General features: G+C 40.6%; 1 protein-coding gene across 5 annotated transcripts in view; it reads left to right on the top strand.

Annotated features, from left to right (window-relative positions):
• Positions 1–21450, top strand: part of PHACTR2 (phosphatase and actin regulator 2) — a 249702-nt gene extending 228252 nt beyond the window's left edge. For 4 of the 5 annotated variants that reach the window (XM_075597155.1, XM_075597154.1, XM_075597156.1 and 1 more), the window contains 7 exons: positions 1033–1232; positions 4073–4229; positions 5567–5622; positions 8975–9036; positions 11275–11412; positions 16437–16513; positions 19349–21450. In XM_075597155.1, the coding sequence (XP_075453270.1) occupies positions 1033–1232; positions 4073–4229; positions 5567–5622; positions 8975–9036; positions 11275–11412; positions 16437–16513; positions 19349–19364 (706 nt within the window). In that variant the 3' untranslated portion in view covers positions 19365–21450. Of the gene's footprint in view, positions 1–1032; positions 1233–4072; positions 4230–5566; positions 5623–8974; positions 9037–11274; positions 11413–16436; positions 16514–19348 lie in introns of those variants that run through there. The other variant, XM_075597157.1, reaches the window with a different exon arrangement.
• Positions 21451–23795: the final 2345 nt, after the last annotated feature.

Below are 23795 nucleotides of genomic sequence, written 5' to 3' on the forward strand. Positions count from 1 at the left end.
CTCGTGCTCTAGCTTAGGGCTGTTCTGTTTTTTCAAGAAAGCAGTGGCAACACTGCTTTGTTCATATGAAAACAGCACGTACAGTATATGCAAAACAAGGGATCATCAGTATAAAGTGTATCATTCTCTCATACTTCTTAGGCCTCGGACATGGTACAGCAGACCGTGCGGACACTGAGCGAACAGATTGCCTTAAGACAGTGTTCGCGTCCATGCGGCGTGCGTGCGGAAGGGGGCGCGCGTTGCATGAGAAATCAGTTAAACTGATTTCTCAACACGACAGACAGGTCACGTGAGCGGTTCGCCCTCAGCTCCGTGACGTCACTAGGAACGCCCCCCACGGCCCGTTTAGTATGGCCAGGGAAAGCACCCGCTTTCCCACAGCCTCCGCACGTCTCCGTACGGGAGATGTCACCATGTCCGCAGCCTTATGCACTCTGTACTTTCATTTTGGACTTACTAGTCCTCTATATTTCCTTGTTGGCTTATTTCCATTGATTTCCTTACCTGCTAACTTTGATTTACCAGCAGTGTTTCCCCCTGTAAGGGAAAGTTTGACGGCCTTGTTCTAACTATTAAACAAAATGCATACTTCCACACCTTGATCACTATTCAACAAAATGCATACTTCCACACCTTGATCACTATTCAACAAAATGCATACTTCCACACCTTGATCACTATTCAACAAAATGCATACTTCCACACCTTGATCATTATTAAACAAAATGCATACTTCCACACCTTGATCACTATTCAACAAAATGCATACTTCCACACCTTGATCATTATTAAACAAAATGCATACTTCCACACCTTGATCATTATTAAACAAAATGCATACTTCCACACATTGATCACTATTAAACAAAATGCATACCTCCACACCTTGATATGTATCAGTACCTTGCTCCCTGCAAGCCATGTACAGTTTGTGACAGGATCTTTACGTAACTTATCATTTTGACCAGGTGCTTTTCTAAAGGGTGTCTCTACGACTGACATGCATTCCTTGTGTTACTCTTCACACAGCGTTCTGCTCATGGAGGGACAGGAAGAGAACCCAAGCTTGACCAGTCAGGAGGTGACTGATGAACCTTCTGAACCTTCGGACATCTCCATCAATCAAGATGGTGACAGTGAAGGCAGAGTGAGCCAGATCAGTGATTCTGACTCAGATGGGCCTATCTTGTACACAGATGATGATGATGACGATGATGACGGCACGGAAAGTGAGAGCGTGGTTTTTTTTTTTTTTATATTCACCTTTCATGTGCATCATTCACGGACGGTGGTACCCTGGTCCTTGTAGGAAATGTAGCAGACCACTGCTTTGGCAGTCCTAGCCATGGCAACTACGGCAGTCTCACAGCCGGACTATACATAGAAGTCCTGCCTTGCTTTTGACTTTGTACTAATACAAGGTTTTGTGAAACGCAGTAAGTGAACAGCCATTGTGCAGAGATCCAAAAACAGTTGTACTTCCCACTGAAATTAGAAAGTACATGGAACTGCAACTTTAGTACTTTTAAACGCTTTAACAATATTGGGCTTCTTTATTTTGCTATAATAAGACACTAGAGGTGGTTGGTTCTCAGAGAAGATTCTAAGCAGGATTCTTCTAAACGTCACCCACCTACTTCTGTATCAATGACGTGCAATCCTTGAGAAAACACACACAGAAAGCATATGATTGGAGACAGCAGAAAATTTACTTTGCAATTGTAGTGCATGTATGAATTACTCCAAGACATTACTTATTACAGCCATTTTATTTATTTATAAAATGTTTTCCCAGGAAGTAATACATTGAGAGTTACCTCTCGTTTTCAAGTATGTCCTGGGCATAGAGTTAAGATGACAAATAATATATGGTTACAAATACATAGTTACATAAGTGAACAGGGTATATGCCTCAGTATTTCATATTCACTTGCTGCTTTTTGTTGCAAGTTCATCTAAGTTGGATGTATTGTATATAGCATAGTACCTCCGTCTTACACCAGTGACTTTGCCCATTGTATACTAAGCAATGCTATTCCACATGCCAACACGGGAAGACTCCTTGTAGCCCATTCACTTGAATAGAATAAAAACGGTCTAATGGAATAGCACAGCCTTAGTAAACATAGGCTTTTACATGACCAGTCAGGCCCCAGAAATGATCCCCCTTTATACAAAATAAACAAAGGGTCACCTTTGGTATAAACAAGGCCACAGCTTTATTATAACAACATATCAGAACAGAAAGGTGTCCAGGCTGCATGTCCAAATTAAGTACTGACCAACTCTCACTACTTAAAACCAAAGCCCTTCATTGCTACACGCCAGGCAAGCAAGATTCGTTAACCCTCTGCTTACCAGGCGGGGACTCCAGGTCAGTCTAGTCACGGGGGCTGACTGCCTTAAAGGTGCAGCCCACCACCAGGAGATTGCAATTTCCTGACACTTAGCATTGTCAGAGAGCCAGGGAATAGGGACAATATTTCTTAGACCACAGTGTTACCTTTATTGACCGTCATTGATGACAGTCATTTTTATTATCTCTTGACCTGAAAGCTCTACGTGTTTAGGCTTAGAGGGTCTTGCTGTTGGGGGCTCTCAGTGAAGGTTATTTAAAAAATAAAAATAAATGAATGCTGGGGTAGTAACAATTAACATATTTGGGAATAATTTAACAAAACCTATTGATCAGATGCTGAAATTGACTAAGCTGTGATAAGGGGAATTGGATTTTGTTAAGATCCATTGACTTGAATGACTTGACCAGTTATCAGAGCTTAGTGAATTTCGCCAGAGATTGTTGCATTTATGTTATCATTAGTGAAGTTCCTGCAATACTGATTAGTGATCCCAGCGCAGGAGACGCAGTAAACATGTGAGAATCATCATTATCTCGATTCCTGTTCAAAACTGCCCATTAACTTTACACATCCCTCACTTCGGTCTCCCATAAAGGGATCTGTTGTCATCTCGTGTCCTACAAAATGTATAAGTTAGAAAGGCAGCGGGCACTCCTGAGGTTGCGGAAGTTGGGACTGAAACGCACAGGAATGTTTTAAGCAAGTAAAGTAAAATGTCAGCAATCTCAGCCGTGGCCGCTGCCCTTCTACCTTATACGATTTACTCCGCAGGATCTACCTAAGGAAAAGACCCCGGACAGCATTTGGGGCTCCCACATATGTTTGTTCCAGTATAGTGAGGACAGGAATGCACGCTCGACATACAACCAGTGTATCTCACAGAAAAAGTGTAGTCATTATATTTGATTTCTCTTAAAAAAAAAAAATGTGTGCATCCAATACACCATTACAATATTAGTGCATATTTCATTGAATCTTTACCAGATTATTTACTAACATCCCTTTGAGGCTTTTGCTTAATGACACTCTCAATGCTGACTTGCCTGGTAGTACAACAACAAAAACAAGTCTTGACGTTTCCAAGCAGCAGACATTCAAAAAATGGACCATAGAAGGAAAGAAAGTATGTACTTTCTCTAAACTTGCAATTTAGTTAAAGCAGTAAAATATGTGGTTTAAAAAAAAAAAAAAAAAATGATAGGTTTGAGGCATGGGGTGTTTCCGGAGTAGAACCGAGTGAATGTCCGCTCCCGGGACCCCCTGCTCCCAAGATACATACCTCCACAGGCGCTGCCAGGAGCAGCTCTACAGATTTTACGTTTCCACGTGATGCAGGAGCTTTAAATTCACCATTTCGATAGCCCAGCCAGAGCAGCTACCAGCACCCCCTCCGGAGGTAAGTATCTCGTGAAGCAGGGGTCCCCGAAGCTGAAATGAATGCAGTTCAGCTCCTGAGAGCCCCTGCTTTAATCCTATAACTCTTTAAAAATAAAAAATGAAATAGAGGCAAGCAGGATCGATGCTTTAATTACATACTTAGCTGCATTTGCGGAAATCAGTAAAACGTTCTTGCTACAGGGATTCATGTTCACTGTCTTTTTTTTTTTTACTCCTACTCTTCAAAAGAGAGGTACCCGCTAATTGTAGTGTCCATTAGACATCTTGTTAATCTGAACCAGAGTGTCTGAATGTATTCTGTTTATTTTCAGGCTCTTTAGCAAGTAAAATCCGTCGGAGAGATTCACTCGCTATCAAGCTTGGCAACAGGCCATCCAAAAAGGACCTGGAGGACAAAAACATCTTGCCACGGAATACTGAGGAGGTGAGACAGGAACTCTGGCAGCAGATTGGAACAAAACTAGTGAGGTACTTACATTTAGTCTGTATTTAAAGCAATCCCCTTATATACTGACAAACTCAGCAAAATTGTATACTGCTGCTATAGGTTGTCCATCAATGTTCGTTATTCTGGTAACAGTCATTCATATCAGTCAATTAGCAAGTCCTACTCAACTGGCTTATTGAGGATGTATCAAATATGTAACATAAATGTGTGAAACAGAAGTGCTCTCAGGGGTCTATGCATCAAGGCGATTTGGGAGCATAACCGGGGCATTTTAACCCTGCCCGATCTATCAAAGCATTTTCTCCCGTTTGCCCCAGCTTGCACCTTGGAGAGAGTCAGCAGGAGGAGTTACATGGTGTACCTATTATAATGAGATGTATCACTCCCTCTGTGCTCCACTCTCTTTCCATTTTTATTTGCACCCCAAAATCCACAATTTCTGAAGTCTAATATACTGCATCAGATGTAGGCAACTGTTCTTGCATATACCGCAGCTCTGCTCCAAAATACAGGGTAGTGCCTCTAAACATACATTTTGCTACGTTGATACATAGATCCCTTATAGCTGCAGACCAAGCAATATCCTACATGTGTTTTTTTTTTCATATAAATTAGTTCTGTAGTGAGAAAATACTCTTAGCATTTATAAAAATAAAATTCTGAATGACATTTTTAATGTATTATTATGTAACAAGCATTTTTAGTTTCTGTAGAAACCATTTACAAAGTCACATCCCCTTCCTCTTTTGAAACTGGCAGTGCACCAATTGTATCTAGTGACTGCCTGGTCACATGATCTTCCCCACAGAACTTTGCATCTTTGGTCCTCTTCTGCTGCACTGACAGTCATTTAGTGAACCCCCAAGCTGAATCTTCGCCGATCGATCGTCAACTTAGCAAATTACTTATAATTGTGTGGATTGTATTGATGCACATATTACTGTGTGTGTGTGTGTGTATATGTATGCATGTATATTGGATATATATATATATATATATATATATATATATATATATATCTCATTAATGGGTTGACAGAATATACTACATATGATGAGTTTACGGATGAAGTCGAGTAAGAGCAGGAAACGCTTTCCAACAAACAAAATGGGTAATGTTTACCCTTTCCCTATTCTGTCTAAAAACTAATTTCCTTTCAATTTAAATTTTTTTATTTTACATGATGGGCAGAAAATACTTAGAACAACAGAAATCATCTGCTAGATGCATTGTATGTGCTATATGATTATATGATTATATATGATCGAAAGGAAGTTGTAGCAGATTATCATACAGTATGTTTAAATTGAATTAGGGAATATTAAAAAAAGTAATATGTTTATCTGTATTTTTACAGGAGACTTAGTCAGAGGCCCACAACTGAAGAGCTAGAACAAAGAAACATCCTTAGGCGTGAGTATATATAGCCTAATAATGCATCATTAACAATACCATGCTCGGGCAGCTCATGTAAAACTCAAAGCAACTCGATGGTTGGCTACAGGTTTTGCGCTTAAAACATAAATCACAACCCTCACTGCTGCTAGATTTAAATCTTATTTATATCACAGCACCAATCCTCTCCTCGTTCTACTTGCAACAACAAAAATCGGGCGGACCTCAAGGGTTGTGTTTTTATGACAATATGAATTAAAGATGAATAGGTATAACGCCGATAATAGCCCAGATCTTGGCTACGTTGGAAGGTATGTTGGAAACAGTTTGCAAAGTCCGCGCATAAAATAATTGTCCAAATAAAGCTACTATTGCGTATCTTGACTTTTGTCTTTACATTAAAAATGTCTTATCCAAAGATGCGATGGACAGTAAAAACTACTTATTGAGAGGATCTGGTTTGACACCAGCACTAAGCTTTAACCAGTCCCTCATTATGGAACAACAAGAGGAGAGGAAAATGCACCGTAGCACCCCGGAGCATCAAAAACACACATAGATAGGAACCACTATGGCACCTGCAAGAACAAGCAAGGCACTTTGCTCTCAAATCAAATGATGAATGACGCATTTATGTATAAAATTTATTTCATTTCAATATCCCACCTTTTATTGTTAGGTTAACATGGTGCAAAAAAACAAAATAGATGCATTTATAGTGTTGGTCCAAATGGCTTTAAAAAAAATGTGGAATGGTGCCTCATCAAAAATAAAAATAAATCTGCATTTATTAAACATTGGGACCGTGCTCGTTGTCCTTGGTCGATGTAAAAAGATTTTGCAACATTGAAGCTGTAAAAATAGTAAAACATAAATGAAAGTAGTGGTACTCCTAGTGTCGCCAAGCTTTGAGCACTTCTCTTGAACCCTGTTTTTTTGGTAAGTGTGCCAAGATACCCAGATCCATCAAAAAGGTGTAAGGGGGTGGATTAAAGAGGCTGCCAAACATTGCCGTACAAACCACAGACGAGAAACAGAATTGAATTAATCAGAAGAACAGCTTATACATGGAGAACATGGCTGCATCATACTATGACTTTAACACGAAATGCATAGCAAAGGAAATTACTGAGTTTACAGGAAAAGATCCCTTTCTGCGTCTGGCGTCACTCAATTTACCCATATATAGATGGCCATATGCGCTGTTTAAATGACTGGCCATTTGGGCTGTGAGACTGGCGTTTCAAACTTGCAGGAGTTACCGGCACCCCCTACCTCCGTAGCGTCTGGACCTCAAGAAGCAAGAGGTCCCCAGAGCTGAAATTAATGGGGTTCACCTCTGAAGACCCCCTGCTTGAATCCTATGTAAAAAATAATACTAATAAAAAGTGTGAGAGCTGCTCGGGGGGTGGGGAGGGCACAGATGGGGACCACTTCTCTCTGCTCTCTCTGCACAGCTCTTACAGACTGGTGGCGGCTTGGTAGCATTAACACTGCGGGGGTCCCATTCAGAAGCGGGGACCCCTGCAGCATTAACCCTCCTGGGAAGTTTACTGTCCTCTCGGCCGTTAGAGTTGTAGCCGCAGTCCAGCCGCATTTGCGGCTCCAAATCGCGGCACCGAGGGCAGTAAGTCTTTCTACATCTGTAACTCAATGGATACAGTCGAAAAGAGAAGAAACCGCTTTGGTCCTGTATCATTCATTTAGCTTCGCCCTGTTTTTTGTGCCTGATTCTTTCCAAAGTTTTTATTAATTATTGTACAACAAAAATCATTGCCGTAAAATGAACAATACTTTTTAGCTGGAAAATGTTCATTGTCATTTTTTTTTAAACATTACATAAAGCATTTATTTTTATTAAAAAAAACCACACTAATATATTTGCAAGCACATAGAATAAAGCATGCACTTTGTATCCCTGCAAGCCATTCCATCTTGCTTTCAATGCCAGGAAACCACCTCCAGGAAAGAAACGTACCAAACAGCTGAATAAACATAATAAGGGAACATTTGCACAATGGTTCATACTTGAAAGCTGTTGTTCCCTAAAGGGTTGACTTCTAGCACCTGCTGAGTGTTAAAGAACAAAATAATTGTCATTCTGTAATCGTGCTAATGTTCATTATGCCCTGAGAATCAGTTATGGAGAACTAGAAATAATTGCTAGTTAGAAATTAATACAGCAGTATCCCTCGGCAGCGGATGCTTGACAGGGACCTTAAAGCTCCTGGACAAAGGATAAACACCCTCACCGTGGTCTTTCAATAGATGCAGTCAGAGGGCCAAGTGAAACAAGTAGTGGCAGTTGCCTGGCTGAGAATAATTTTAAGTATATTAAATATTGGGCATAGCTTTTAAATGTATACAATACCACATGCTATAAGAACAGTAGAAAGGCCTTCTACAATAAATCCCTTTTCCTTCAACCCCCTAAGTGCCAAAAGCCAGTCATCCGAATCTCAACCAAGCGACAGCTTGGTGTAGTGACCTCATGGCCATGGGCAGGCCCTCAAGAGCGTGAACGGAAGTGAAGAATACTCCACGTCTGTTTTGATCGCGTTCACCGCTCTATTGGAATGGTCAAAGCGCCCCTCCATCCCCCTAGAAAACGAGCATTGTACGTTATAGGGCACCTAGAGTGCCAGCCCCCATAGTGTCCACGGTATGTCATGGGGCTTCCGAAGATGTGAAGTGTAAAGTGCACCTGTGGGTGTGTCGATACGAGTAGTGGCGCTCTGAGTCAGTCAATGAAAATGCCGTGCTCCGTACACCCTAATGCCGTCGCACTTCGACCATTTGAGGGGTCTTTCGGTTACAAAATACAGCGCCAGATTTAGCAAAGAAAAGTATTCACATTGGAAACAATCTGATTCTTTTTTTCCTTTGATAAATCTGGTGCAATTCTTTTGTAACCAGGAGCCCTTGATAAGTAGACCCAGGAAACGTTGTAAGTGCTGCTCATGGTAGCTCTCTCCGGTTTGCTTGGACTTGCAGGCACATGTTTCTTTATTTCTTGTTAATGGTAACAATATCCTCTGCTTTTAGTTAATAACCAACATTTTCCTGAGATTTCCTAATGGATATGAATATTTCTTGTTATTTCCCTCGCTAAAAACGACACTATCTGGTTCTAGGTCTTTGTTTAAGAAGAGCAATGGCTCTTGATGAGCGACACAGCAATTTGGTACAGAATAATGTCCGCATGACCATCAGGGTCCCCGAACTGACAACCACATTGCTCATATTATGGAATAGATGGGGAACCACCCGAGCAAGGAAAGGCTTATAACCCAACTGTGCTCTGTTTTGATGAAGGCAAGATATTAAATATGCCAATATTGCTAACAAATTATCTTTTTTTATACTTTAGAAAAGAATGAAGAGGAGGAGCAGGAAGCAAGAAGAGAATTAAAACGTAGGCTCACGCGAAAGGTACAAAGACTCGATTAGCTTTCAGGTTTGCAGGTCTTTCGTTATAGCATTACAGTGAATAGTGAACTGTAATGATTACTTATCCTCTCCGTACTCTGGTAGATGCTTACTTTCACGTACCAATAAGGCAAAGTCTCCACACATACATCAGATAATGGATGTTTGTAGAGCGCTTCCAGTGTACAGTACAGAAACAAAAAGAACCTAACATCTATTAGGGAGCAGGTGTGATTGTCACGATGACATCAACTTTTATCAGCACATTTATATTTCTGGGTACTTGATTGAACAGAACAAGTTGCAAAATAAATTGTGATTTATTTCCTTAATAGACAAACACACGACATCTGCAGAATACACTTAAAACCACACTCACTGGGATCAGGAAACTAAATAAATTGTCATTGGAATGAAATAAATTGTCCTTTGCTTGCCAGTGCAAGAAATCCAGCCTTGGTTTTAAAAGTTATGTGGTTATTAACCCCTTCACTCCTGGACTGGTTGCTGCTGTACTGGAACAAAGTCTTGCATCTTTACATCATGGATTAAAATTCTAGAATCACACTGGGAATAATTGGGAAGCCACATTTATAGACTGCCCAAAGCTATCTTTAACATGTGGATCCAATCCCCTCGTGGGAACAAAAAAACCCACGAATAGCCAAGTGACCCACAGTTCATAAGACCGGTCAAAAGGGCTGCCTGGTGGGCAGGGCGCATGGGTCAGGTTGACGCCCATGCCACTTAGCATACCTGGGCTACACCCATTTCTTGGGGCCACTGTGTCTGGGCTCTGTCTTAAAGGTGTCACTAGCCTGACATCTGCTGTGCATCAGTATGCCAATATTGTATACATTATGGGCCTCTGGGTCTTGTCATAATTGACACTCTTTTAGACAGGGGGACTCTAAATCTGTGGGAGCCTTTTGAGGCTCCATCATAAAAATAATTACAACCCTTTAAGGCTTGGTCATAAAAATACCGAAGCTCATTCACCCATATCACAGCTGGAGGTCCAAGTAATTCCTGCTTGGACTTACAAAAAAATACATCCTGCCTTACATTTAAGATCTGCTATCATATGTTGGTTAGAGGGTATGGCAAGCAAGGCATCTTGTCTTTTACCCTCGCAGACAGGGAATGGCCTGCACATGGGGAATAAAAATGGCGGGGACAGGGCAACAACAGTAATGCATGGCAAATCAGGTATTAACCCTTTCCTCCCCGTCACAGTGATCTTTTTCTTATGCAAGGTCAAACGAACACCAATTTTCTACGGGACATAGGGAAAATCAAATAATATTTGTGGCTCATACAGCCATCTCTATAGCTTCTAACAATTCAATGATAGGCACAGGAGCGTATAGGTAGCTGCACATAAGAATCAAAGCAAAACAATACGTTTTGAAAAAGAAAAGTAAATATATTTAAACCAATATCATGCAAAATAGCCTATAAATATACAAAATAATATTAACAAAGCTGACAAAAGCCCGTGTCTGTTTTTCCAGGTATTGACTGAGATAACCCTTTGTCAGGGACTATGCCTGAAACATCAGATGTCTTATTAATATTATTTTACAGTAAATATTTGCTTTCTTTGCAACCCGTATAGTTGTGTTTTGATCCTTTTTGTGCAGGTACCTGTAGCTCAAGCAGAATGAGAAGCTCACAACAATTAATTCCTATAGTAACACTTGCACATAATTTTCCATGGCACAGGCAGTGTACACATTATTGTATAAGGTGGAACTTAGTTGAATATATCAAACAATGATGCTCAAGGCAGAACAATAGTCAGTATCAATTCCTGCTCTAAATAGCTTCCGATTTTATTTTGCAACTTGAAGCAGAGCGGTAAAGCACACACACACACACCACACACAACATACAACACACACACACAATGTGGGTCTTCCAGTTATTTTCATCCATAGCCCAGTGCCAAAAACCTATCCTCATTGCTGCAAGGACTCATCACCAACATCACCCAGATGTGCTACTGCTTGTAGAACAAAAAAGCACTAGACAAAATGTATGGACAGTACATCTAGATAATACTTTCATCTGATAATCGGACAGAAACTTGTCATTATCTTCTCTTTTGAAATGAGATACTTCACATTGACTCTGTGTTAGCAATAGCTCACATATTCTCGTGACATAATTTGCTGCCTGAGTCAATTGTTCATGCTGCTGGTTGTAATAACTTTGTTATTTTCTGCTGTCCACTTCCAGCTCAGCCTAAGGCCATCAGTGGCTGAACTGCAGGCCAGACGGATATTGTGCTTCAATGAATATGTAGAGGTTACAGATTCTCTGGACTACGACCGCCGAGCCGATAAACCCTGGGCAAGGTTAACTCCCGCTGACAAGGCAAGGGCATACATCTATCTGCTCTGTGGTGGGCACATGTAATTGAGAGCCACAATCTGTTCTGATGTATTACTACATTAGCACCATGTTCTGAAAAGTCCAATCCTGCTTACATTTTTTCATACAGTATGTATTTAATATCCTTTAAAGAGCATAATGTAATGTGTGTGTGTGTGTGTGTGTGTGTGTGTGTGTGTGTGTGTGTGTGTGTGTGTGTGTGTGTGTGTGTGTGTGTGTGTGTGTGTGTGTGTGTGTGTGTGTGTGTGTGTGTGTGTGTGTTGATATCATGGATACATTTTTTGTCGAGGTTCAATTGCAAACTTACATCTGAGGAGAACATTTTGTAGCATTTTACAGTGATCAGGCCTGAGTCTTAACACAGTATATCCAAAATACATAAAGTCGAAGTAAGAATTGCTCCACAGTAAGTAACTACAGGGAAATGTAATGCTGTGTTATGTGATTAGAATGAAGAAGGAAAAGTCAAATATTTTCACATCTCTTACCCATTTTGAAGGCCAATTGTGTGCAGTGAGATTTTATAAACAGCCCTACTATAAATTATTACTAATACGAATATATTGTTTTCTTTTCAGTGTAACCATTTTTATTTTTGGCCTCATTACATATCTGAAGGAAAGAATAATCCCAGCATTGAGCGTTACTGTATTCTCGCTATGCTGGAGCCCACAGAATAAAATGAAGTTATTAGGGCTTTGTAAAGGTGTTGGGGGTAGGGGGAACGTTTACACAAAGGGAAGACGTGAGGGGAGTATATGCTCTTAGAGAAATCTGTTAGACTGAAAATGTAGGTCAGCAGATGGCATGCCCCTCACTCGCAGAAACAATGCCAGAAACAGCAATGGATAGGAACAGATTAAAGGTTCAGAGGCTGGGTATTGTTGTATCAGTCCTCACATCAGAGATCATAACTTGTTGTTGGCTTTAGTAAAGCCGAGTCAGACCTTCTGCAACTAACATCCTGGCAGCCCTCAGGCTGTGGCAACGGCAGGAAATCTGCAGTCGCTAATTAGAAGACAACCCACCCCCCTCGTCCCTCCCTTTCTCATCTGTGCTTTTTCAAGAATTAGCAAGCGCCTCTGATTTTGTTTTTTTTACCTTAACTGAGAGAGAACTGTTCCTTCTGGGATAACGTCCATCTGTTATCAAATCACAGAGTTCGATCTGTATTTCATTGCAGGAAAAAAAATCCTTTTTACAGCACAGAATTGTATTCAGACCTCCTCTAATGTTGTGAAGGAGCAGCAACAGGGCAGACTTTTCCTCCTTAAGGTGCAGCGCCTCCATCCCATGAGGATCCTGGCAGGCAGGATGGTTCCACATAGGCAACTCTTTCTCCTCCAAAGACTACACAGTATAGTTGGTACAACTGCATCTTTATTCTGTACACCGCATATGAAATCCCTCTCCTGGCTTCCTATCAAATCCCGCATCTCGCATTCAATTCTCCTCCTCACTTTTAAAGCTTGACACTCTTCTGCCCCTCCTTACATGTCAGCCCTAATGTCTTGCAATGGGCAGACTCGCGCTATTTTCAGGTTTGGGAAACCCCCTCCCCCCTCCGGTCACTGAGATAATTACCAATGAAGCTAACCCCAGTACCATCCCCTCTAGGAGTAACTAAATGGTCAATAGTTATGTCACGTCTTCCAATTGGTCCTCGTCATGCACGGGGTTAAAATACAAAAGTGCTGGCAGCACATTTCCCGTGAAGTATCTCAGAAACCAGGCGGTGTCCACAGCTGACTGTAACACAGGGTTTAATCAAGCCGTGATGCGAGGTGTCGCATTCAAGTCCATGCCAGCTACCGCGGAATCGCGGTACAAAAAAATCCCACATCAGAACTAGATGGGACCCGGCCATAGCATGTTACTTTTGTTGCACACTGTGAAGTATCGATAGGAAGAATGTGTATGACTTGCACATTTCTTAGTAAAGTATGAAGTATTTTGAACCTGAACTTTTGAGTCACTGCTTCACGTCAAGTGTCAGCAATATGTCACAGACGTTGATAAGAGTAATGTTTCCCAAAGAATGATGCAAAGGCAAGACTTATACATTAACAACAAGCTATAATAGAGTTGCACTGACTGTAAACACAATATAATGCAACACGTAGACAAAATATACATTGTGTGGCATGTGTTAATAAAAATGATAAATCGACATGCTGCGATTCCTTTTAGCAGGCTAACATTAGCGTTCTGCTGTACACAGATGAAGATGGTTCGCTAAAAGGTTCTCCCGAACCACTATGGCTACCAGAAAATATGATCAGACACAAGACAATATATTATATTTATATATATGATATTAGTGCAATTGTTTTTCTAGCTACTGATAAAGGACTTAATATTCTTAGATATTTCAGAACACGATGAGTTGTTTGTTACAAATGTGAGTTTTGCATGTATGATAAAAGGTGACCCTCCCATATAGATATAGAATGGGAAAGTTGATATAATGGTTTAATACACGTCCAGTTTCTAGCACGAGCCTGAGGATTTATTGATTTCTGATCAGCATCTTGTGTTCCCCTGAGCAACATAAAAGCCTGTAACATGCAAACATCTATAGGAGATCCGGCTTCTTGTGGGATTTATACAGGAGATTCTATAACTCCTTTCCATTGGGAGCACATTTGCAATGAGAGAGAACAGGGGCTTATGATACTGTTAGAATCTTTTGTGGTGATGAAGAATTATCACAGCTTGGGTTCTGAATCTAGATCCTTTTGCATGCCTCTGTGTGATTGAATGTTAATTGAAGGTGCTATGAGTACATTGCAATTTAACCCCATGTAGAATTATAAGGAGTCAACGGGACCTCTTGAGTCACTAACATAGCAACATAGAATTTGACGACTGATTAGAACCGTCTTGTCTGCCCATATTCCCACCTGCTGTAATACCTCAGGCGCTATTTTAACCTTGACTTTCTTTCCTAGGTAACTTTCTGCTTTATGCCTAGCCCACGTATTTGTTTATTCCCTAACGGTATTAGCTTCTATCATATCCATTGAGTGGCTACCCCATGAATCCACCACTTTCCACGAAGAAGTGCTTCCTCACATATCCCCTCAGCCTACCACCCTCCAGCTTCAGAGCATGACCTCTTGTTCTAGCACTTGCAAAAGTTTCAATCACATTCCCCTCTCTCTTCTCTCCTCATGTTGAGGCCAGGAAGACTTTCCTGATTAGTTTTATGATGTAGACAATGCACCATTTTAGTAGCCCTTCTTTGTACCATCTTTAAGTGCCACCAGTCTTCTGGGATCGTGACCACAGGATTGCTTGTAGCCATTCTGTCATCATAGGGAGGCCCCGGATGACAGGAACGGAAGTTGACCTGGCTGGACTTCCTTTCCCGACAGCTTTCACCTCTCCGACCAAGCAATGAACGTAATCTCCCCCTAGACGAGGAGCATTTATGCCTTGCCGTAGCCTGTAAATCATAAGGTCCCCGGGTATGTCCTTAGGACATCCTAATGGTTAAAGCGCACTTGTCCCTTTACAGATACCTCCGGTTCTACACTGTGACGTTCCCCTCCTATGACTGTACTCCATTTACCAAACCTCTGTCGCCTATCCTTCAACTAATGTCTAATGATTCAACTATTGAAGGCATAAAACATGTATTACAGTAATTGCAAATCAATCAATTACACAGTATATATTGAATGGCTGGGTGATTTAACTTTATTTAATCTCTAAAATATGATACTTGGAGGAACAAAATACCACTAGTAACGAAACGCAAACGATTGGAAATTAAAATGGCGCTAATGTGTGGCTTTCAAAAATGTAGGGTCATTAGATTGCCTGATATCAACTTAAAATCCGCAGAATTTCCTTCTTCTTTTTTTTTTTTTTTAAGTGTATATAGCCAGACCTGGAACTAAATCCTAAAATAATACGTAGTTATACGGACAACAGTGTGTTGCTAGCAGCCAAATCCTTAGCTTCCCTTCAGTAGTAACATTAAAGATTGCTGCATAACCGGTTTTCCAAGCAAATATAAATCAACCCTTATTTGTACAGGATCCAAAGGGGAAATGCCAGGAGACTTGTATGTGAAGAATGAATACAATCTTGAGTACAGGAGCCGTACCAATTGTTTATGGACCGGCACCGGTCATCTGCCTGTTGTACGATTGTCCGTGGTAGCATTTATGAATTAACGCCCTTATCACAGACTGACTAAAAGCGTGAAATATGATGTATTCAGAGATATTTGACATTGTGCTTTTGTTCAGTGCGGTTTATTTTTCTTGCAAAGTACATAACTATCATATCCTAAAGAGGCAATTCAAGCGGGCACATGTTTTAGCAATTTTTTTAAACGTAGGATTGAAGCAGGTGGCCCCCGGAGTTGAACCCCATTAATTTCAGCTCGGTGACCCCCTGCTTCCGGAGATACTTGCCTCCATAGGGGGTGCTGGTAGGCTCTCCGCAAGCAGGGATCACGTAGTGGCCGCTTTTCAAAGCTCCCGCGCCCCGCGGGCCAATAGGAAGCCGTGACGTAATCCGGTGCGGCTTCCTATTGGCCCATATGATGTGTGAGCTCTACGAAGCAGAGAGGTGCTGGCAACGCCTCCAGAGGTATGTATCTCTTGATGCAGGGGGTGCCTGGAGCTGAAATTCGCGCGGTTCAGCTCTGGAGGACCCCCTGCTTCAATCCTATGTAAAAAAAACATAATTGCAAAAAAAATTCACCCACTTGGATTGCTCCTTTTAAACTACAGTATGCAACCGCTGTCAAAAATTGTGCAGCGGTTTCCAGTAACTAAGTGTTTCCCCTTTTAACAACTTTTAGTTGAGTATAGCATCCCCGGGTTCCTGGAAATGAAGCTATGAGAACACATAGCACTGTAGCAGTGGTCTGATGTGTTCTTTGAGTGGTCATTCATTGGTGCATGCTTGTTTGTAGATCCTTTCTATTAATGAGGAATAGTTGAAAGCAGCATTATTGCAGGTCATTTAGTAATTATTTGTTTCCCCAGGCCGCAATTCGCAAAGAACTGAATGAATTTAAAAGTACAGAAATGGAGGTTCACGAAGAAAGTCGACAGTTTACAAGGTGGGTTTCTTTTCCTTGCAGGACCTGGTTAATTGGAGTTTTTTTTATGACCCAACGGACAATGGCTTTTATCACTCATTTCACCTGCAGAATTCTTCCATGTGAACGTCCTGGCTTTTCACACAGCGTTTATTGTAAGCCCAGAATTCCAGATCGCCAGGAAGTTTAGAGTTGTTTTAGCCATCACCGTAGGCACTTTAAGTGAAATATATTGCAATTGAAATAAAGTAAAGAGACAAGATTTATTTAAATAGATTTATTTTTTTAATTGAGGGAAGAAAAGCTCAGAAATACTACAGATCATACAGTATGATACATACAGAGTTATATTATACATTTTCACAATAGTGGCTATATTTACTAGTCTTCTCATTTATTTCGTGTCGTTAGTATTCTAGAAAACTCAATGGATTATGTCATTAAGGAGGAGAAAAGAAAAGTAGAAATTATTAGAAGAATGTGAACAGGGTACTACACCCTTAAGTACATTTTAAGGAGGAGCGGATTTGTAGCTGACATGTTGCATTTGAAGTGGAAAATCCTGCTTCAAACCCAATGTCAAGACCTTGTAACTTTGGGCAAGTCACTTTATCTTCCTGTGCTTTAGGTATTCTGAAAATAAAATAATGGTAAGCTTTTCGTGCCAGTTTGTATTATTCTGCTATTGTCTCCGCTATGCATGCTTGTTAGCACTGCATAACATGTAGTATCATTAATGTTATTGTAGCAAGCCTTTCTATAGTGTGCTATAATAATTAAGGAACTGTTCTACTCACTACTCGAACTTCGCTCCATTGTCCTCTTTGCTCTGGTATGTACCCTGAACGCTAACTTCTCTCTGTCCTTCCTCTGAACCTGAAAATCTTGTGAACTCTTACAACGATATCCTCTCCTCCTGTCTTGGTCTATATGCCCCTTCTTCCCTCCAGCACACCCATCACTGTAACCCACGGTCTTGACTAAATTCACATGCATCTTTGGCATTGCCCTCTCGCTTCTGAAAGCCTATGTAGGAAATCTCACACTGGCTGATTTTCTGGGCTATACATTTCTCCTCTCCTGTTTCGTCTCTGCTCTCTCTAAGGCCAAGCAACAGTTCTTTTCCTTACTCATCAATACTCACAAATTCAATCCACACGGTCTTTTCTCTGTACTTGACTCTGCCCTCCGACCTTCTCCTTACACTTCCCTTCATTCACTTCTCCTCATCCCTTTGCTGACCACTTTAAAGGCAATGTGGATGCTATTCACAATGAGTTTCCTTTTGTCCCTTTCCCCTCGTCTCTACTTCTCCCTAAACATCCTACTTCCTCTCTTTACTCCTTATCTCTTGTTAAGGAGTTGGAAGTTTCTAAGCTGATTTTCTCTTCTCCCTCTTGAGCCCGTTCCCCTCACACCTTATCAGAACTCTTACTCCTGTCTTAGTCCCTGCCTATTCTCACCCATATATTAAATTCCTCCCTGTCCTCTGGCACTTTCCCCTCCTCCTTTAAGCATGCGGTGATCAAACCTATTCTCAAAAATAACCTAGACCCTATGTGGCTTACTAACTACAACCCTGTATCCCTCCTGCCTTTTGCATCCAAACTGCTAGAACAGGGGAGCGCAAACTTTTGCTGCTGCGCCCCCCTATCTGGCCTGCCTTGGTTCTCGCGCCCCCTCCTCCTACCTTGCAGCTGTGTCAAATGACGCTGCGGCGTCAACTTTCTCCATTGCAATCTACCCAAAACTCTGCTACTAGAATAATTTCACCTTGTCCCAAAACAGTCTCTGTTCATCTCTTCCTTAAGTCCCTCTCCTGGCTTCCCATCAAATTTCAGATCACCTACAAAGTTCTCCTAATCTTGAAGGCTCTCCACTCACCTGCTCCTTCCTACATATCAGCTTTGATCTCTTGTTATATCCCTGCATGTCTCCTATGATCAGCTCATAACTGTCTCCTTTCCACCCCTTTCACCACAGCTCTTTCTCGCCTTAAACCCTTTCCCCTCAGCGCACCTTACCTGTGAAACGCCCTCACACTCCGTGTGTGCCATGCACCTTTTCCCCCCACCTTTAAGTCAACTATTAAATGAAGGATTTCAATAGCTTAGACCAGTGATTCCTAACCCCGGGGTCCCATGAGAGGATCAAACGGGTGTCACTGGATTTTCCCATTCTCCCAGAGCAATGAGAAAGCAGGGCTGCTGATAGGGATCTGGGAAGTTTCCTCCATCCTGACTTGCTGCATTATCCAGCAGCAACCAATCATGAGCCTGTGGGTGTGGCCAAGCTTAGGAGGATGCAGATGTGACTCTGAACCTCCTCTTTCTCCTGTGACTGTCTCTGTCCTGTGTCTTCTGTGACTGACTGGCCTGTTGTGGGAGTGCCTCACTATGATTAGGGGGGCCCTGAGAGAAACAAAGGGTGAAAACCACAGGCCGAGACTCATGGCTACTGTCCCACACCCACAGTCGCTCCAACCACAACCATTGCGGCCAAGCACTGCCATCTACTGCACTTATTCCCTCACCTGCTGTCTCTGTAAGTCTCCCAACATACCACTTAGATTGTAAGCTCTGTGGGGCAGGGATTTCTTTTCCTATTGTCTCATTTTGTATGTTGCTCTTATTGTGTTATAATTCCCTGTACTCTTATTGTCTCTTTCTTTTGTAAAGCGTTGAGTACACTCGGGGCGCTAGATAAATAAAGATATGCATACATACATATTGCCAGAATAACAAGCACCTGTTAATGTGTTACCAATTAAGAGCTTAACTACTATGATTTGCTACCTGTGAATATATTGCTGACTTGGTATCTCCAGTAACTCTCTTTATGTTATTTGCCATTTAGATTTCACCGTCCATAGTGAAATACAGAATGTCGTCCAACCTATGCTGGAAATTCATTTTCAGGAAATATGGTGTATATATTTCCTCATGGCAAAACCCTGCACTGGATCTTGAAATTATGTGCGCATGTGTTTTTGGACCAGAGGCAGTCAATATCGCATCTCTCCAGAGAAATACAGCAATGGACAAAGGAGGCTCTACTACAGCAGTTTTATTGCTCACTTCCACAGAAGACGTACCACAAAAAGGCTTTTAATTTTACATCTGTTCTTATTAAAAAAAGAGATGAAGAGAGCCGAGCTCATTTGCCAAGCTTGATTTTTAAAAAACTGTAAAAGCAGTACAACACACGCAACAAGAAGATGAGGAGAAACTACTTTTGCAGAATATAACTGCTGTGAGAGAGACTAAATTATAGACTCGGGCTTTCCTCTGTACCAATATAAACATCACATGCTTCCTGCAGGATTCAGCCTGTCCACATATAGGAGTGCGTTCAATCATTTCTTGGTTTATTTGTACTTGGATGAAACTTTATGAATCTATTGTACATGGTCCCAGTGAAAACTGTTGCCAGATGTAATGTTTCAGCATACATTTTTCCTGTTTTTTAAATGTCATTATAAGAGGCATATTATCTGTCCCAAGCGAGCATGGTCGACGAGAACACTTTACACATCCGACTTACCCCCATTACGTTAACCCGTTTGCTGCTGAAAGGGCCTGCAGGACATTGGATAACTTTGTCAGAGAGAGAAAGGATGACCGCAATGAACACACAGTGTTTAACAAGTTTCTATATCCTACAAGTGGAATGTGGAAACCTGTATGTAGATGTGTGATGAATTCATCTTTGTGACCATATCCAGAATCCTTTGTGGCTATGCTGTTGACAGTCCATTGTTTGTAAGTGTCTGCGACAGATGGAAAGCCTGCATGGCTTGTTGGTGAACACTTCTGACTTTCTTGCGCACAAAATATATTATATATATGTGTATATATATATATATATATATATATTATACTGTGTGTGTAAACAGATATAAATACATACATACATAAAAGTTGCTGAAACTGAAGTAGCCCCAGTCTACTTCAAACCTGAAATGCAGGGAGCATTTGTTAATCTCACCGCACTTTCACTCGACACTAACATCACAAGCAGACTCGTAGAAAGGCAGACATTTATTAACCAGGCGTGCTGTGGCTGCACAGCTACTTTAGCTGGTCCTTTTGAACTGCTTTTAAAACTGCTCGCATGCGGATCAATAAATCTTTCTTATGAAACTTTGAGGCATTCACTCTAGAGTCTGCTTTACTGTGGCCTGTGTAGGTAGATGGAAGTTTGTAAAAGTAAACATTGATGAAATGTGAATTGAAAAATATGGCAATGTTCTATAACTACTATTCATGTGTGTAATGTATTATTGTACTACAGTGCCCTGCAGGCTGACTTCTGCCATGTTTACACTATGAAAGTGTCTGATAACAATATAACTAGCACTTAACTTTCCTCTACAGAAGTGTTGTGAGTTCCAATATTCATTGAGTTTGTAGCATAAAATGACAGTGAATATCTTGCGTATTACAGTACATGGCATGTGTTCCATTCTATAATCCAGCTCTAAAGGCCATGCATACTATACACCTATTTGCAGGATGGGAGGTGTAAGCCCTGCAGCCTCTGTACAAGTATATCGCCTAGATTGGGGATTAGGGGAGAGCCCCACTAATGGGAAGAAGTTTTTGTTGTTGATTTTACAGGCTGGATTATTTAATGAATGCACAGTTCTGTATTGGATATTTTACGGCGCCAAAAGGTCTCTTTCACTGCTTTGTAAATTCGGGGCAAAATACCCTCTGTTGTTATCTCCTAATAACTCAATTTGTGTTTTAAACACTATTCCTCTTTAATTGATGTCTGCAAAATAGCTACCTTTGTCTTGCATTTCATGTAAGCATTCAAGTAATTCAGTATTAGAGGACATTTTCTTTCTATGTTGGTGTACCAGTGCTGTATACGCAATTGTGCTTCATTTTTAAAAGCAAAAAAAAAAAAAAAAATCATTGTTCAGGTTTGAAAAATATGTTTTTGGCAACTGGCCCTATGCTACACTGAGAGGCATTCACCTCATCACGGCAGTCATTATGTTTTGGGATAGTGTAGGCTCCTCTGGTAGTAAAGGGTTGATTTGTATTTTTTTCTGTTGATCCGGTGACTAGTACAGTTGCAGATGCCCTCTTAACTTTTTATAGAATGGATAACGTACTTGACACATTCTTTATATACACGTCTGCAAATAATATTGTAACTTGGTGGTTTGAAAACCCCCAGGGTTTTGTGAGGTGTCTCCATGGGTTTGCCAAGAAAATAAGTATTGGAGGACTCCAGGGGGTAAAGTAGAACTGGGTAAAGCCCCAAGCCACACCTCAGTGTGGGTGGGATAGCTGTCAATTACCACTGAAGCTGTCAAAGTTACACTTTTTGGGGCACAACCTTGAAACCTTTCACGCTGATTGACAGGTATGCCACCCACACTGCCTGCATACACTGTGGTGCGGCTTGGGGCCTTTCTAAGTGATGTCCCCCCACCAACTCAGGACACTATACTGCCCGATATCAGTCACATGATTTTGTTAGAAATAGTCTGGTTACTAGAAAATAACATTGTTTTGGGAACCACTTGTCAAGAGGTATACATGAGTGATTAGGTTACCAAACCTGAACATCTGTACACTTCCAGAAGTTAAAGAAAATATACATATACATTATGGTGAGAGGTGTGTGTGTGTGTGTGTGTGTGTGTACACATTTGGATTTACGCTCTCAGTTTTTCTCTGAGCATCTAAGGTTTTACAATGGGGGTGTCGGGCAGTGTGCTTAAACAAATAACAAAATATCATATTTCACTCTTGCAAAGAGATTTTAAACTCACTTCGTTCTTTGTCAATAGAGGCACGCTTAGTATCTAAAAAATAAACAGGGCATTGTTACAGTGAAAGCTGTTGGTAGCTGGGTCAAGTTTTCTTGTTTAATTTCTGTTGTTTTTAATAAATGTGTGTGTATGTATGTGTGTGTGTGTATATATATATATATATATATATATATATATATATATATATATATATATATATATATATATATATATATATATATGTAGAGGTATCAGTACCGTGTTAGCCGAGCTTCAATAATCAAAAAATAAATCGATGATACCGTTCTGTGGCTAACGAAATGCTTTTATTTGTGCGAGCTTTCGAGATACACTGATCTCTTCTTCCGGCGATGTTACAATGAATGAAGCAAGGATAACTTAAAAACAGTGTCTCTTGGAATGTTATCTGTGCTTCTCCTTCCCCCGGTGTGGATGTGTTTTATGTCCCTTTGACACCTCTAGCCATAAAACACATCCACACCGGGGGAAGGAGAAGCACAGATAACATTCCAAGAGACACTGTTTTTAAGTTATCCTTGCTTCATTCATTGTAACATCGCCGGAAGAAGAGATCAGTGTATCTCGAAAGCTCGCACAAATAAAAGCATTTCGTTAGCCACAGAACGGTATCATCTATTTATTTTTTGATTATATATATATATATATATATATATATTTATATATATATATATATATATATATATATATATATATATATATATATATATATATATATATATATATATATATATAAACAAAAGCTGGATACAAAGCAGAGGTGAATCAGGTGAACAGGATTTTATTGTTATGACCAGTTATGAATTGTCTGTGTTTTTCATGGACCCTCCCAAGGAGAAGGAATGTGTAACTCAGGTTTTTTTGGTCCCGCCAGGCACCAGTTCCCACTTAGCAAGGCATTTTGAATTTGCAATAACTTTCTTGACAAACTAATGTAGGCCCAAAAGCCATACAATAAATGCCACAGCTGTACAGGCAACTTGTTTTGGTTATACTGTAGCAGTATGTACAAAACGAGACACAAAGTGGCAAGGATGAATTGTGCGCCTTTGATGTGTATATGTAACATTAAAAAAATGATGGCAAAGTCATTTATTGTGCCTTTGTACCATGTAGGCCATGTATTGTACAACAAAATGTGCGTTGCTCAAAACTATTTTATAGGCTGGAAGAGCAAAAAGGTTACTTTTTTTATTGCAAAACAAATAACACAATGGTGCATGACGTACACTTTTGCCATATTTATTTAGATTTTACATTTATTGAAAAAGGCTGCGTATTTTATATCTTCATCCTATATTCAAAACCGTGTAAAACATGATTTACTCGTTGATTATAAAAGGAAATAAACATTTTTTTTTAGTGCAGCTCTGTAGTCTATTTCTTCTATTTTGAGGCGCAGCAAATGCCTGTCCCTAGCAAAATAGTGGGGGCACAAATTAAAGTCACATTTTTGCACACCGTGCTGGAAACAGATCCTTACATCAAATAGAA

This window comes from Ascaphus truei, chromosome 4 (genome assembly GCF_040206685.1).
Source record: "Ascaphus truei isolate aAscTru1 chromosome 4, aAscTru1.hap1, whole genome shotgun sequence".
NCBI classification, from domain to species: domain Eukaryota; kingdom Metazoa; phylum Chordata; class Amphibia; order Anura; family Ascaphidae; genus Ascaphus; species Ascaphus truei.